The sequence below is a fragment of the Megachile rotundata genome, chromosome 3, assembly GCF_050947335.1.
Source record: "Megachile rotundata isolate GNS110a chromosome 3, iyMegRotu1, whole genome shotgun sequence".
In the NCBI taxonomy this organism is placed as follows: domain Eukaryota; kingdom Metazoa; phylum Arthropoda; class Insecta; order Hymenoptera; family Megachilidae; genus Megachile; species Megachile rotundata.
This window is the reverse complement of record NC_134985.1, coordinates 10,121,119-10,139,268: the sequence shown is the minus strand read 5'-3', so window position 1 is coordinate 10,139,268 and position 18,150 is coordinate 10,121,119. Positions and strand designations below refer to the sequence as shown.

Sequence of the window (18,150 nt, the reverse complement as noted above, 5' to 3'; positions counted from 1 at the left end):
TTAAAAATTAAACTCCCAAGTCCGTAAAATAATTACCCACCGCTGGAGCAGAAATGAATTTATATTATAAGATCAGTTTAATTCCCGATCTCAAATATATTTGAACACGCAAACGTCGTTTACAGAAGGTAATTACCTTGAATCATACGAAACCTTGCCTGCTACTTCGATTAATTCTCCCTCAGTTCGAAATTTTCCTCGATTCCGTAAAATTACACTCACAATTTTATCGAATAATTGCAGCAATTCATTTTCGACGTTTTTTTGTTAATCGATCACGGAAGTGGAGAAACGCGGTACAGGGTTAAAACGCAATTTAAATTTTACTGTATAATATCGAATGATGCCATGTACTATGGTGTGTGTTCTCAAAGTCGGGTTTTAACGCTTCGACGCCCAACAAACTCGTAAAAGCACCAAGTTCCTGCAGAATTTCTCTCAAACGAATTCCTTTCTTCATGCAATATACACTGTACGCCAGTGGTTTTCATACTCTTTTTATTTGTGATAAAGTTTCGGACTTCAGAACATTCAAATTTACAAATTTTTGAACTTGGAATTTGAGATTAACAGAGAAACTGTCAATCACTAAAAATAGACAAATGGTTTCAGGTTTTTATATTTCAAAATTACTGTTTGGTTTTACTGTTTTTTTTTTGTCGAAATATCAATTATATTTTGTTGGGACAATTTATTTAAGTTAATACAGATAAAATTCTTTGTAATATTCTTTTTTTTTTAATTTATATTTAAATGTGTATGTAACACAGGTAGTGCAAAGCTGTTATTTTGATAATTTTTTAATTATTTGTTCATCTAAAGTTTGTGATTAACTAGTTGTAAAGTAGTTCAGTATTAAGCTAATGTTACACAATATTCATGAATTAATAACCATATTATTCATGAATTAAATTATTCCTCGTTTATTACATCAGTTTAAGAATTGTACATAATCTTAAATATAATCATGAATATAATCGCACAAATGATGCATCAAGAAAATTTTAATTTCAATTTTACATGGCTTGTAAATACTGTTATAAGTTAGGCAACATTGAAACGAAAAATAATTTTGAAATTGCCCAATATTTTATTTAGTATTGCAAGTAATAAAAAAAATATTCAAATCCACATTCGAAGATCGCAAGCTTCACAAAACGACATTTATGTCCGCCATTTTAAAAACAGAAACTCCATATTCAAAAAATATTTCTCCTTTTATTTCCTTTCTTCAGTATTGCCTTATGCTATATTCTGTATTGTACATAAAATAACTGCGTGTTAATAACACATTATACAAACAAAAAGTGAATCATACATGTAAGAAGTGAATATCTAACAACAGTTCGTATGTTGAGGACGCAGTCTGAGGTTATTATACACGTACACAACGAACATATCAACTAACGAACCTATAGAGTCCTCGATCGATAATTCTATCAAGCAAAACAATTATCTACAGACATGTTGAAACAATTGAAACGAGCCACTTGAGTGACTCGAGTTCTTAATCCGCTGGAGAGCGGATATTCTACACACAATTCGAGCACAGGAATTTGATTTCAGTTTGGAGCTGCACAAACTGTCCCTTCGAGGGCAGAAGCGTGATCGGCACAACACGTGGCTACGTTATTTTACACAATGAGGTTATTTTCGAGACACAAGGTTATTTTCTCGCGTTCTCTGCAACGGGAATTGTTGACGAACTCGACACTCGACTTCCTGGCAGTAACGATGACTCGTGGTAGCTCGAACGAAATCGATGACCTTCGATGTTCATCACTGCACCTCGCAGACGAAGAAGGTCTCGAAACTGCAGGGACTGTCGTTCCATTTTAACCCTTTGCCGTCCCTGTTCCATAGTTCGAGACAATGCTCCTCCTCGCCGTTCTCGTATCTGCAACAAACATACTGTATTGTGCTTCTGTTGTGCTTTGTTATGGTGCGAATACTGTGTCGAATAATTATGTTATTCAGTTAGGATTTGTGTTGTCATATACTATGTTTCGAATTGGATTTTGATGAACTTTGGAGACAACACGGAAATGTAGAATAATGGACAATGTAGAAGGGTGTGAAGAAAAGTTTGAAAGAAATTACTGACTTGATCAAAGAGTAGATATAACAAGAGACAACACTAGACAAGGAAACCCACCTCCAAGAGACAGAGGACAATTTCAATGCCCAAATCAAAAGAATTGGGGGTGCATGTAGTATAGAAGTATGGCGGTCGAAAAAGAATAGTTCAAACCTGCATATTCACCAGTAATTTATTTCTAATAAATATTTTGTCGTATCTCTGTAACACATTCATCTGTAATTTCTTGTGATATATAGTTTTTTATTTTCTTACAAGTTATTTGTAATAATCATTTCCGTAATACATATTCTTCAAATATATTTTGTAGAGCAATCATTTTGGTATATTCTTTTCTTTTCAACTTTTCAACGCCGTAAAATTGATAAAAATACCTCGAAAGACAATATTAGTAATATACAGAAAATTTATTACAAATATATTCCAAATTATTGGAGATTGACATGAAAGTTGATTTGCTCGATTTAAATTTCCCGCTTGTTTGTACAATCAATTTAAAGGGGTAGTGTTTTCGAGAGATCAAATGTTATAGCTGTTTAGTATGTATGTATAGTATGTATGTAGAGTATGTATGTATAGTATGTATGTATAGTATGTATGTATAATATGTATGTATAGTATGTATGTATAGTATGTACGTATAGTATGCATGTATGGTATGTATGTATAGTATGTATGTATAGTATGTATGTATAGTATATATGTATAGTATGTATGTATAGTATGTACGTATAGTAAGCATGTATAGTATGTATGTTTAGTATGTATGTATAGTATGTATGTTTAGTATGTATGTATAGTATGTATGTATAATATGTATGTATAGTATATATGTATAGTGTGTATGTATAGTATGTACGTATAGTAAGCATGTATAGTATGTATGTTTAGTATACATGTTTCTGTATGCCCTTTTTAATGTAGTAAATCTACGATTTTTAATTTAGATAGTTACTTTGATGTTCATCTGACGTCTAGTTCAATTTAATTGTACAATTCAGCTAATTTGACCTGTTCACCGAGTTCGAAATGAATTCAACAAAATAAATTGTGGTACATATTTTAAAACATATGTCCCCTTTACAACACGTGGTTTTAGAGCGCAGAAGATGTTAAATACACAATACAAATTAAACTAAAGTAAGTAACGTTTGAAATAATAATTCAATAAGTTTGAAATAATAACAGTTTAAAATTGAGAACATCGAATGAATAAATAAAAATTGAAATTCGTACCTGAAATTATTTGGTTCCCCGACGTTCCAATTCTCGAACGTGATGGGTCTGCCATTGGCCATCCAGAAGAAGGTGCCTTCTTCAGCTTGATCGGTACCAGAAGTCCAGAAATGTTCATGCCCCAGGCCAAAGTCTTTGATATGCTTCTCGAGCCTGTCGTTCTCCTCCTGCGATGCTATACTCGCCAGATGCATTCCGTGATATCGGCAATATTGGGACGCCCTGTACCAGTTGGCCTAAAACACACAGAATGTAATTAGTTAAGGAACAATGAATATTTAACGTCTTCTGTGAACATTACACACAGTAAATTGAATAATCATTATGTAAATCGAATACATAATACAATGAATAATGATGAATTGTAGGTTATGTTTGATATGTGTGCAGGGCTTATTATACATGTATGTATGTATATGTCTGTGGAAGTTTAACCTTATGGGTATGGGGTTTAATTTAACCCTGTGTTTTGTTTATTCGAAATGTAATAATTTATGTTATTTGTAGAAGTAGTTTATTATTATTTAGTACGTGGACCACCTTAACAGATATGTAATATCTGTATTATATGTAATAATACATAATGTATTATATGTAGTAATACAGATATGTTATATGAACACGTATGTGATATAAGAACTACATTAGCAAGTATGTGATACAGGAACTACATTAGCAAGTATGTAATATAAGAACTCCATTAGCAATATAAAAGTAATATAAAATCCATTAGTAATATAAAAAATCCGTTGACAATTATATAATATAAGAACTGCTAAATTTGTAATAAAAATTACATTGACAAAAATCTTATTACTCACAACCTCAACCTTTTTTACAAACTTAATTTTTCAGAATGAAATGTGCAACTTCCTTTCACAGTTTTTCATACTTCCCAATAATTTTTGCTAACATAATAATTAATTAAATATACCTGCACTTGTATCGAACGTTCATTAATAAAACATGAAGCAAATTCTCTAATTTATTGTAATCGCTTAAAGGAATAGCAGCTTAAAAGCTCATGATCGAGAGATCTCATTAGTGGTGCGTGATCCTTGAGCTTCGACGAAGACTATAAAAAATTACCTCATCTGAATATTTATGGTAAACTGTTTGGACGGAGAAATGAGGTTTGGCTAGGGTGAATAATATTTACACTAATTTTAATAATAATGATGCTATTGTAATGTATGGCTTTGGAAATCGATAGAATTGAAGGGAGCAACAAATTTGAGTATTAATTGCAATTCTTTTGTGATATTCGAACTTTTATTAATTAATTATTTAATAGGGGTTGAATGTGGTTCTAATAATAGCTCTGAAAATATTAATTGATTTAAATATGAAATTGTTTAAATATAGCTTGATATAGTTTTATATAATTTTGATACATTTTAATGTACTTTGATATGAATTAATATATTTTATTATGGTCTGACATTGTCTGACATAATTTCATATAAAATTCATTTTAATATTTTTAAATATGCAAGTAGCTGTCTAACTGCAATTTAATTATTTCATTTCTGGTACGTTCATTACGACGTTTTATTCTTCATGTAACCACGTGCAAATTAAATATGGTGAACTTTAATAGAGACAATTAAAATCTGATATGTTTTAGTTGAAATACTACCCTGATAAATCTCTCGCCTCATAAAACTCAATCCAACATTTCGTTTAATTTTTGAAACCTTTAATTTCAAAACTCAACATCTTCGTTACATTCCCCAAAATCTTTCTACAAAAATATACAATCTAAATTACTCAACTCTTCAAAAAATCCGGAAAGTAACCACTATAAATCACTAGCCGTTAAACAGAAGCGTCCAAACTTTCATCCGCAGCACGGACATTAATTACGCAGCAGAATTCTAACTAAAATGGCCGGCAGTGGTTTTGAAGTGTTGTAAACATTGCGGCAAGTACTCCTCAAAAGTTTTCATACATATCACCGAGCGAATATAACCGAAAACCGTGACGGTTTGTATTACCGTTTTCTTTCGAGGGGAAATACAAACGAACAGGGCTTCGAAAGGATTCAATGACGCATAGAGCGAAGCACGGAACGTTGGAAGAACGGAGAAGGAAAAAGAAAGGGATTTTGAACGACACAGGCGCAATCGCTGCAGGGACGTTCTATTTACTGCGCTTTATTTGCATTCCCGTCGGGTTACACGCGATTTTTCGTGTCCTCAGTTCATCCCCTTTTTTTCCTGTTTCCACGGAGGTGGAACACGTCCCGAGCAACCTCGGGGAAAACATTCCTCCGCGTCGACACGAAAATCGCATTCGTTGCCGGCGAATTTATGACACGAGGCAGCCTTTGAACCGTGCCCGATGTCCAACGATATCTTGCGCCAAAAAATATTGACAATACCCTGACACGTTAAAAGCCCGGCGAATACTTGTCTGGGGAACAATCCCACTATGCAGATGCTTCCAACTTTTACGATAACGATTCGATACTACATCGATACTGTGTCAAACACGAGCTGACGCAAAGTAAAAGAAGTTTCGCCATAAACACATTCAGCGCTATACAAGCAAATAAGAATAATAATTACAAATTTTTTATTCTAATTAGATGATTTCTGGGTCAGCTTTATAATCTTCAGCTTCATACGCCAACTGCTAGGTTGATGTTTCCATACTTTCAGAGGTGGATGAAATCTTTTCATACTGGGTCATCGATCACTTTTGGACCTCAACATCTGCGATGTTGCTCTAATCAAAATATGTCATAGTCCATGTGAAATTAGGGAGGGTTTAAGTCATCATTTCGCCAGTTTCGAATTTGTTAAGGAACAACCCTTCAAAGTTTGCAATTTTTGTCCATTTTTGCGAAAATAGGCTTCACTTACGAATTTTTTTCTCAGAAACTACTCAACCGATTTAGCTAATTTTTTTTTGCTTTATTCATAAAGGATTGGGCTATTTTAAAATATTTTTTTTAATTCCGTCAATTTGTTATGAAATGTTGCAAAATTTAAACAGATTCTTTTTTTGCGTTTTTTTCAATGGGGGGCGTAAAGGGTTTAAATTTAAAAAAAATATGGTCTTATTCTTTGAAGCTTCCCCTTTAAAATGAGTCCTTCAGAAGGATGGAGACTCGAAAACTGACGTCACTACAAGGTAGAAAAATCGCGGGGTATTTGGTTTTAATGGTGAACAGGAAAACGTACTGAAAAATGAAAAGAAAAACATATTTAGAGATGCTGAAAAAGAAATGAAAGAAAATGATGCACCAGAACTATTTTAGGTACCCTGCGATGCGCTTCGAACAAAATGGCGGAACGTGTCGTCCTCTTCTTGACATTTCTCTGATCTTAACTCTAATAATTTTTGAAGGCGAATTTTTTTCTAACATTTATTTCTGCAATAATTGTAACGTAGTATAAAGTAGATCTACATATGCATATGTTACATGTCTTTTATTATGTGCTGTGTCTTCATTAACTTGATAGTTAAATAAACCCTTTGCGTTCAAAAAGAGAAGTCAGAGAATTAGGAGAAACAGTCAGTTTAATATAACATTTTGAAATTAGTATTTCCTTAAATTATTGAACGTATGGATGTGCCGTATAATGTGAGTATTTCACAGTATTTCACAGTATTTTACAGAATGTACATAAACATATAATGGACTACAATAATAAAAATTAATAATAGAGAAATAACTTCAAACTTTTCAACTGCAAGGTTTCAAAGTTGTCATCAATAAAAGTACCCCCGAGTGCAAATATCAGATTTCCGCGTTGATTTAAATGCTTTGTACTTTATAAATAAGCTCGAGAGGGAGATTAAAATAGAGAAGTGTCAGAGCTTGCAATTTCTATGCTGATTTAGATACACAGTTTATAACCGTAAAAGAACAACGAGCAATTTGAAAGCTTAAACGAGCGACTTGAAATGGACCAGCAATCTTTTATCTATAAATCGATACGCGATGCTTCATATTTTCACATTAATAAATGGACGCAGAAACGATAACGTAATTCACAAAAGGATGAAAAATGAAGGTGAACGATTCGAAAGAGATACAGAACTTAGCGGAGCGTTCGAATAAACTCGAACCGGTGCGTTCTTTCTTTCATCGGGAATAAAGTAAAATGGTAATTACGAGGGGGAAAAAAAAGCTGGCCAACTCGTATACGCGAATAATTCTTTTCACGTTCATCGATTGCCATGGGTAATTTGCTGGACAAAACGAGTGGCTGGCCTCTCTTCTCCCATAAAGAACCGGTATTTTCATCGCAGATAGCGATTCGCGAATCAATTCGATTACGGCATTAAAACGCGAATTAAGCGGATGCTCGATCATTTGGAACCTTTATGGCAACTTTGGAGACGATAAAAATCCGAGTTACGAGAAACTTTCTACGGTTTCCTTTTTTTTCCTCAAGCTTTTATCGGTGACACGGTTATTTCGTTGGAATATCGAAATGCTGCAGAAAATTTCCTCCATTTTAAAGATTCCACACAGGATAATCAAGAATTTCTTTGTGAGATGAGCTCTTAATATCGGTTACAAGAATATCGAAAGCAATTTTATTTTTTTTGGTCCTTGAAATTTTTTGTTAACATGCAGTTACATATGTTGTAATTACAACGTATGTTATGATATATATGTATTACATTACACGTATGTTATAATACACATATGTGTTACATTACAAGTATGTTATAATGCACATATGTATTACATTACACATATGTTATAATATACATATTTATTACATTACACATATGTTATAATACACATATATGTATGTATGCATTACATTACACGTATGTCATAATGCACATACTATGTATTACATTATACATATATTATAATGCACATATGTATGTATTACATTACACATATGTTATAATACTCATATGTATTACAGTACACATATTACTTAACTCATATGTGATAATTAAAAAACATCAAGTAATGATGTAACTATACACATACATACATGTACAACATACATTGATAAAACTGTACATACACATACATGTGCAACATACATTGATGTAACTGTACACACACATACATGTATAACATACATTAATGTAACTGTACACATACGTACAGTCAAAGTCACATACAAAGAATTATATTAAAATTTGTCATTTTTCCACATAACATCATTTACAGTTTTCCTAAATATATACACTAAAGACTTGATTTGCAAAAGAATGAATATAATTTGAAAAACGTGTACAAGTTCTCAAGGTAAAGATTCATTCATCACGCAAAACGTAGCAGGATGATAAAATTTAATTCCCAAAAGAAAGTAGTCCTTCTTCCTCCGTTGTTCATCGATCTAGTCTTCCTATTTCAGTTTCTTTATCATCGGTCTGAAAAGAGTGGCGGACACATCAGTGGAAAAATACGAGCTCAAAAATGCGAGCACAGGTCCGCATAAATTTAGCTGGGTGCTCCATTACAGCTAGCAAATGACCGAGCAACAAGCATTCTCATATTTTTCGCGCGATAGAGCGAGCGCAAAGAAAAGCGGACCCTGCATACGGCATTCGTGTATTCCGCCGCGACAATGCCGTTGAGATATTCCTAATATCTACGGTATACCGTGCACTGTAATTACTTCGCATTGTATGCTGAATTTCACACAAAAGTTATTTCGCGATGCTACAAGCCTTGGATCGGAAAATATCGAGTAAGAAAACTTCTGCTTCGATGTTAGTTTAATGCATGACGGGTTATTGAGTCACACAGATTTATTTGGAGATTCTTTCTAGCTGCTCAAGTTTGTTATTTATCAAATTTCCCAATGCATGAAAGAAGAAATTTATTGGAGGTATGTACATCTGTCGTTAGGTTTGTAACAAAGGTACTGCATACACTACTGTCCATAAGTATTACAATTGGTTTCGTTACATAAAACATAGTTGAACTTTGTACGAAAGATATTTAGGGTTATCATATCATTTGTAATAATTATTATTATCGTTTTTGAGGTGTCATAACGTAATAGAATTAATTTTTAAGTACAAATTATACAATGAAAGTGTGAAAGTAAAATTCATGTCCAGAAGTACAAAGTCCAAATTTGTGAATCTAATGAAACGCTTTCGATTCTAAAAAAAATTTTCATTTCTACTGTGTTTCATTTCTATGGTGCAGAACGTATTCAGAGGGTTCTTCGATATGTTTCAAGTGTTTGTAAACTGTTGGTAGATGTTTAGGTTCCCTCAATGGGGATAAGAATGGAGGTAACGCTACGCACTCGACAGTTTCGGTTTAGTTCGTCTGTAGCTTCTTTTCCATCGAGATATGAGTTCCAAACGAGAATTATCAATCGAAAAACGTTCCAGTATTCTGACCTTCGCAGAAAAAAAAATCGATTTTAGTTACTGTTGCAGATACTTGAATAACGTTCATGTAACGCGAATTCATATTTCGCTTGTGCCCGGATACTAATGGACGGTAGTGTATATAGTGTCATGAAGTGATTGTTTGCGAACGAAACAAAAGGGATGTTCAGAAGGACGTGTCCGTTGATCCGATTACACCGAGGATCAAGATCAGAAACCGTGGTTTGCGAAATAGCGGTTTATCGAAGGAGGAGGTCTTTTACGTCATTTCCACCCACCCTTTCAGAGAGATCGTTGCAAGGCCGTGGTTGCGGACCGGACACGCTGTCTGATTGCAAAATCTTTCTTAATAATGCGGTTCCGTTGCGTGCCAGTCAAGGAAAGTAGGTGACCCAGCGTGGAGCAACGCAGAGAGAGCTCGATCGCTTTATCCGAACCTATCTCCATTTTCGGACAACGATTCAGGACGATTCTGTATTCAATTTATACATTTCCCAATTTCAAGTTTATCTAGTTTCTAAGTTTTACTGTTTGTGAGATTTCTTTGCTATTTATAACTTATCTAATTTCGGGAGATTATTCCAATTTGGTTTGGCGAATTTTTACGATTCGCAATCTGATTTATTCAGTTGACTTTTGAAGTTAAATTGCAACTTCAAATTTGTAAATTTGTAAATTTTCAAATTTGGTTAGTTTTTGATTTCTTACGATATACATATGTATGTATATTTCATAGTTAACTGGGTATTATATGTTATGCATGTGTGTCTGAAAATGATCTTAATAAAGCATCATAAAGTTACAAAAAGGAAATATAAATAGCTTTCACATTTTCAGTATAAAATATTTCAAAAAACATTTCACTTCCCATTGATCCCTAAGAGAGTTAAATACAATAATCTGTAGTAATAGTAATAGCAATAGTAATAGTTAATAGTAATAGTGAATAATAATAGTCAAGAGTAATAGTCAACAGTAGTAATCAATAGTAATATTCAATAGTAGTAGTCAGTAGTAATAGTCAATAGTAGTAGTCAATGGTAGTAAACAATAGCAATAGTCAATAGTAATAATCAATAGTAATAACCAATAGTAGTAGTCAATACTAATAGTCAGTAGTAATAGTCTATAGTAATAGTCAATAGTAATAGTCAATAGTAATAGCTAATAGTAATAGTCAATAGTAGTAGTCAATAGTAATAGTCAGTAGTAGTAGTCAATAGCAATAGTCAATAGTAATAGTCAATAGTAATAATCAATAGTGATAGTCAATAGTAATAGTCAATAGTAATAGTCAATAGTAATAGTCAATAGTAATAGTCAATAGTAATAGTCAATAGTAATAGCTAATAGTAGCAGTCAATAGTAGTACTCAATAGTAATAATCAATAGTAGTAGTCAATACTAATAGTCAGTAGTAATAGTCTATAGTAATAGTCAATAGTAATAGTCAATAATAATAGTGAATAGTAATAGTGAATAGTAATAGTCAATAGTAATAGTCAATAGTAATAGTCAATAGTAATAGTCAATAGTAATAGTCAATAGTAATAGTCAATAGTAATAGTCAATAGTAATAGTCAATAGTAATAGCTAATAGTAGCAGTCAATAGTAGTACTCAATAGTAATAACCAATAGTAGTAGTCAATACTAATAGTCAGTAGTAATAGTCTATAGTAATAGTCAATAGTAATAGTCAATAATAATAGTGAATAGTAATAGTGAATAGTAATAGTCAATAGTAATAGTCAATAGTAATAGTCAATAGTAATAGTCAATAGTAACAGTTAATACTAACAATAAACAATAAACTAATACCGTAAAATAAATGAATCTCTAACGAACACAGAACTTTCATACGTAACATCAAGTTGAAGCATTCTAACAGATTCGTCAAAGATTTCGCTAAAGTAGGAATTCGTGGCCGCCATAAGTGGGTCTAGAGGGGGTCTAGGTTAGAGGGAACACGGCAAAGAAGTAGGTGACGGGTTTAAACTAGACACGAATACGTAATAAATAGGTTAATGGTACTTCTGGGCATCGATCGTCCTCGTGGTACTAAGGTGTCACGGTACTCCTAATTCGGAACTAACGGGACCGTTGTGAAATTGTATATTAGAATTGTACATTAGGGAACCAAACGAGAATTTCGAAGTCGTTAAACTTTACGTGTGTGTTGGCGAAGCACGCTAGTGACGTGGGTTTGTGTTTGAAGATGATGGGATTGGACATTGTAATTTGAATGCTGGGTCAGAGGAGAGGTTTTATTGTGGGAGGATGAATAAGCGGAGATGTTTGGGATGTTATGTGTTCAGGATAATTGTGAATATAATGAATTGAAGATAATTGTGAATATAATATATTGAAGATGATTGTGAATATAATAAATTCAAGATAATTTTGAATATAGTAAATTCAAGATAGTTATGCATATGATAAATTCAAGATAATTGTGAATGTAATAAATTCAAAATGATTATGAATATAATAAATTCAAGATAATTTTGAATATAATAAATTCAAGATAGTTATGCATATAATATATTCAAGATAATTGTGAATATAATAAATTCAAAATGATTATGAATATAATAAATTCAATATAATTGTGCATAAAATAAATTCAAGATAATTGTGAATATAATAAATTCAAGATGATTGTGAATATAATAAATTCAAGATAATTTTGAATATAGTAAATTCAAGATAATTGTGAATATAATAAATTCAAGATGATTGTGAATATAATAAATTCAAGATAATTTTGAATATAGTAAATTCAAGATAATTGTGAATATAATAAATTCAAGATAATTATGCATACAATAAATTCAAAATGATTATGTATATAATAAATTCAAAATGATTATGAATATAATAAATTCAATATAATTGTGCATAATATAAATTCAAGATAATTGTGAATATAATAAATTCAAGACGATTGTGAATATAATAAATTCAAGATAATTTTGAATATAATAAATTCAAGATAGTTATGCACATAATATATTCAAGATAATTATGCATACAATAAATTCAAAATGATTATGTATATAATAAATTCAAAATGATTATGAATATAATAAATTCAATATAATTGTGCATAAAATAAATTCAAGATAATTGTGAATATAATAAATTCAAGACGATTGTGAATATAATAAATTCAAGATAATTTTGAATATAATAAATTCAAGATAGTTATGCATATAATATATTCAAGATAATTATGCATATATGTAATTCAAAACGATTATGCATATAATAAATTCAAAACGATTATGAATATAATAAATTCAATATAATTGTGCATAAAATAAATTCAAGATGATTGTGCATATAATAAATTCAAGATAATTGTGTATAAATAAAATCGAAAAATAATAATAATAACAACACAGTAAAATTATTCGTGAAATTCGAGAACGATTAATAACTCCTCATAACATAATGCACGATAAAATTCGCAAATGTACCGATTAAATAAATTTATACGAATTTTTTAATTCCTACGGAAACATGTATTTACCGCATTTATTCTCTGTTGAATTTACATACGCGTTGCATATACTTTACATATTCATAGTGTATCACACTTGCATAAACTTCCGCAGTCCGTAATTTGCAAATGCATTTCCACGCTGTAAAAATCCATGTGCATGCAAAGTTAGTATGTAATGTATTATCGTGTACGATTCAGGAAATTAAACCGCATCTTCTTTATTGAAAAACTAGTACCGTACGAACAATTTTACGTTTGATATTTTTAATACTTTTCAAGCTTAATATTTTTAATGTTTTTTTATGTTCAATATTTTTTTGTATCGTACGAAGAATTGTACGTTTGATATTTTTAATATTTTTTACGTTTAATATTTTTGTATCGTACAAATAATTTTACGTTTGATATTTTAATATTTTTTATCTTTAATATTTTTAATATTTTTTACATTTGATGTTTTTAATATTTTTAATATTTAACGTTCAATATTTTTATGTTTTTATATTGTTAAAATTTGTAAAATGTTTTATAAATCCACAACTTATTTCTAATAAATCTGATACAAATATTATTAGCATCTTTATTTTTTTATCTTTACAATAAATGTAATCAATCGCACTTCAGATTAATTAAATAGCTCGAAACTAAGTAATTAAAATTTATAAAACAGTAAATTCTAAACTTCTTCCGCCTACAATAATTGAATTATTATATCCCCGAGTTTCATCCATTTACTAACCGTGTTGATATAAAATTCATTTCATAATCAATCTTATCTTCTTTTAATTAAATCGCACAGATCCCTCTAAATGAATTTCTATAAACCTCTCACACTGAAAATTAATTAAAACTCTCACTCAAAGAGCTTCAATTCATAATATAAATACCAGTGAAAAAAAATCATTCTCAATTTCAATTTAGCTGTAGTTTAAAATATTTCATTGTCAAATTCTGATTAATTGATAATCAATTAGATTACTCAATTTATTTTGTGAGGTTAATCAGATTAATTAATTATGGATCAGATTAGTGAATCATTTCATTATCAGTCAGCAAGGTTGTTTAATCAGTATGAACAATATTAGTAAATTTATTTAATTATCAGATTAATGAATTTAATTAATTATTAGTCAGATTTGTTACTTCGTTTCATTAAAACGTTTAATCAGAATTAACAATAATTTATCAGATTTGTCAATCTACTTCATCGTCAAATAAATCAAATTCAATTATTTAACAGTTAGATTAATTAATCTCTTATTGTTAAACAAATTAATCAGGTTAATTAATCACTTTATCAATTTAATCAGGTTAATGAATTTCTTCATCAAATCAATCAGGTTAATTAATCACTAATCAAATTAATCACTCTGTTACATCATGTGTGTGATTAGGCTGTTCAATGAAACCAATCATTAATCTAACTAATAAATCTATTTCACAATCAAATTAATTAAATCGATTAATTAATAGTCATACAATTTTACTAATTAATTAAACTGTTCAATCAGATCAGTGAGATTTCACCCAACTCTTTAATCACACTAATTAAAGCCAGATTATTTGATTTATTTCCCCAATCAGATTAATCGGATTAATTAACAACCAGATTAGATAATCTGTCCCACCATCAAATTAATTAAACCACCTAATCAGTTAATCAATACATTTTCATCGAAAGCTTAATCGTGCCGATTAGTCATCAATCAGAGTAATCAATTTACATAATCATCAGATACACCAAACTGTTTAATCACGACCCGATTAGTCGATCCATTTAATTACCACGTTAACCGATCGATCGAACAAATTTTCTACGAAGCTACTTCAAATTTCCAATTCGACACTATATTTCAGCAATGACACATACGTCAAAGGTACTCAAAGGGTTAAACGAGGCATCGAAACGTAGGAAAAGTCTCGTTATCGGAGACAGTTTGGGAACACGAGGTAAACGTCAACTTCATGAATACCGCTTAACAGGAAATTGCCTATCAAACGCGGAACGAAGTTTTTCCCGTCAATAGACTGTCAAGGTAATCTCTTATTTTACGTCATCCAAGGGGAAGACATTGCAAGTCCTTCGAGGTTCCGATCGAGCAGATCAGTTTCCCGCGTGGCACAAAGCGTGCAGCGGGTTCACGCTTAGGTGAAAAGATCGATAACAGGCTGGTCTGGGATTCGATGCACCGTAAAGCGTGCAGAGACGGCCAGCGGGAAACTTACGAGCTTGGAAATAATTTGATCAAGTCCGGAAGGCCGCATCCACGGTACGGATAGATAAATCAAAGTAACTGGCAGCTGTGATACCTTGAAGAAGATCCCCAGGTAGTATCTCTTCTCGCCCAGCTTCAACAATGGCATCGTCCATCTTGACGCTGCCAGGGTGCTGCTGTGCTCGTCCACGCAATTCGGGCAGTCGTCTGGAAACGAAAAATAATCACTCAGAACGTGAGTAATGCTTCTTACTTTTAGAACTTATAGTACTATATATTAACCCTTTGTATTCCTTAATTTTTATTACTTTACCAATTCATTTTTATTATCTCCTTCATTTATAAAATAAAGAGGGGTTCTCAATAAAATATAATGCAACAGTGTGGAGTATGTGACAAATATATTCTTCATTTGTTATAAATAGTAAATAAATGAGAAAATATATATATATTATTTTAAAATTATCATTATTATCAATATTATCATGTATACAGTATGTCGGAAAAGTAACGGAACTTTCCAAATTTAAGAAAAAGTACTAGCGCCATCTATTAAAACAGTATGTTATATGAAAGTATGCTTTCCATTTTGTCGCGTAACCCCGCCATTTTGTCGTGCAACGCTGCCATTTTGTCGCACAACGCCGTCATATTGTTCATCGACGGTCCAGCTAGGAATTTCTCTATATATTAATAGCGCTATCTATTAAAATAATATGTTATCTGAAAGTATGCCTCCCCTAAAAAACACAACAATCATTATTGGAATCGAGCAACGAATTGTAAACTTATAGCGTTTAATGCGACAGAACCTTTCGTCACCGTGTTACAAAATCACGGGCAAGCGCAACAAATTGCTCGCGTTGAATATTGCGAGGATCTTATCAAAACAGCCAGACGAAACTATACATTCCTGGAATCAGTTGTAACTAGTGATGAAACTTGGTGCTTCAAGTATGAACCTCGAACAAAGCGCCAAAGTGCTACGTGGAAATCTCCAGGCTCTCCAAAATAAAAAAATTGCGATTCCAGAAGTCCCTCGAGAAGACAATGTTAATTTGCTATTACGGTTCTAAAGGAATTATACTTCGGGAATTCGTTCCACAGAGACAAAATGTTAATGGCGAATATTATCTGGGTGTTATGGAATATTTGCGGAAGAGGATCGTTCGTGTGAGACCCTATTACATAGTGAGTTTACTGTTACACACATGTTGCGTATTACATATGCATCTTCTATTACACATTGCCTCGTACACGCATTGCCTTCATTTTTAATTCAAACGACACAACCTGGCTTGAACAGCTAATCAGAAGACCCGACGAAGCAAACTGAAGGCTGCATTTCAATAAAACAAACCTGCAACTATCACGTTCTAATAAATAACCAAGGAAGATCGCACCGCAAAAAAGTCGTCCAAGATGGCGTCCCGTCTTCGTCCGGAAAGAAACGGGAATCAGTGGACGAACAAAACGTCTTCTCGGTTTCGTTAACGGACTAATTACGATGGCGTTTTGCATATTTTAATAATCGCTTCGTTAATCGTTGCGACGCGATCTTGGAATACGTTTCCTGGCATTAATATTCAACGGATCTCTTAATAGACACGCTACCTCTTACTTCCTGGCCCACTTTTTTTTCCAGATGAGCAAACAACGTTTTATCGGGTTGTCTCGCGGTGTTTTGATAAATATAATTCGAGGGAGTACATATGAACTGTATCGAGTGCACCGTATCGAGTATCAAATGAATTGTATCGATAAGTTATTGTATGAAGAAGTGTATATTCAGTGATGAATTAAATGTTGCAGTATTGGATTTCAAGTTATTCTTATTGATGTTTAATTTGTGGTTCAACATGTAAAAATATAGGTGACTTGATGTATGAATAAGATTGAGTTTATGAATGAACTTGTTATATATGATTAGATAGATATTGTCAATTTTTGGAGAAATAAATGTGAAATTTGTTGTTTACTAGTTTTGAGTTTCAATATCTCCAAATTTCTGTATTATCGAATACCTATATGTCTTTACATTTCCGAATCCCTACATTTCCAAATACCTATATTCCCAAATTCCTACATTCTCAAATTCTTGCACACCCAAATTGCTGTATCCCCAAATTCCTACGTTTCCAAATCGGTACATCCCCAAATTGCTGCGTTCCCAAATTCGCACATCCCCATACCGATGCATCCCCAAATTGGTACATTCCCAAATCACTACGTCCCCAAATCGGAACATCCTCAAATCGGTACATCCCCAAATTGCTACGTTCCCAAATTGGCACATCCCCATACCGATGCGTCCCTAAATTGGTACATTCCCAAATCACTACGTCTCCAAATCGGAACATCCCCAAATCGGTACATCCCCATATCACTACGTTCCCAAATTGCTACATCCTCAAATTGCTACGTCCCTAAATTTCTACGTTCCCAAATCGCTACGTCCCCAAAGTGGCACCTTTCCAAATTGCGACGTTCCCAATTCGCTATGTTCCCAAATTGGCACATCCCCAAGTTACAACATCCCCAAATCGCTATATCCCCAAATCGGTACATCCCCAAATTGCTACGTTCCCAAATTGGCACATCCCCATACCGATGCGTCCACAAATTGGTACATTCCCAAATCACTATGTCCCCAAATCGGAACATCCCCAAATCGGTACATCCCCATATCACTACGTTCCCAAATTGCTACATCCTCAAATTGCTACGTCCCCAAATTTCTACGTTCCCAAATCGCTACGTC

The 18,150-nt window shown here is 32.4% G+C and overlaps 1 protein-coding gene across 5 annotated transcripts in view; it reads right to left on the bottom strand.

Moving 5' to 3' along the window:
• Positions 1-1,198: 1,198 nt before the first annotated feature.
• The window catches only part of LOC100881717 (uncharacterized), a 221,415-nt gene continuing 204,463 nt past the window's right edge, over positions 1,199-18,150 (bottom strand). For 4 of the 5 annotated variants that reach the window (XM_076529342.1, XM_076529341.1, XM_076529339.1 and 1 more), the window contains exons 5-7: positions 15,400-15,596; positions 3,335-3,570; positions 1,199-1,897 (exon numbers count right to left, since the gene is read on the bottom strand). In XM_076529342.1, coding sequence (XP_076385457.1) covers positions 1,780-1,897; positions 3,335-3,570; positions 15,400-15,596 — 551 coding nt within the window. In that variant the 3' untranslated portion in view covers positions 1,199-1,779. The remainder of the gene's footprint in view (positions 1,898-3,334; positions 3,571-15,399; positions 15,597-18,150) is intronic. The other variant, XM_003704571.3, reaches the window with a different exon arrangement.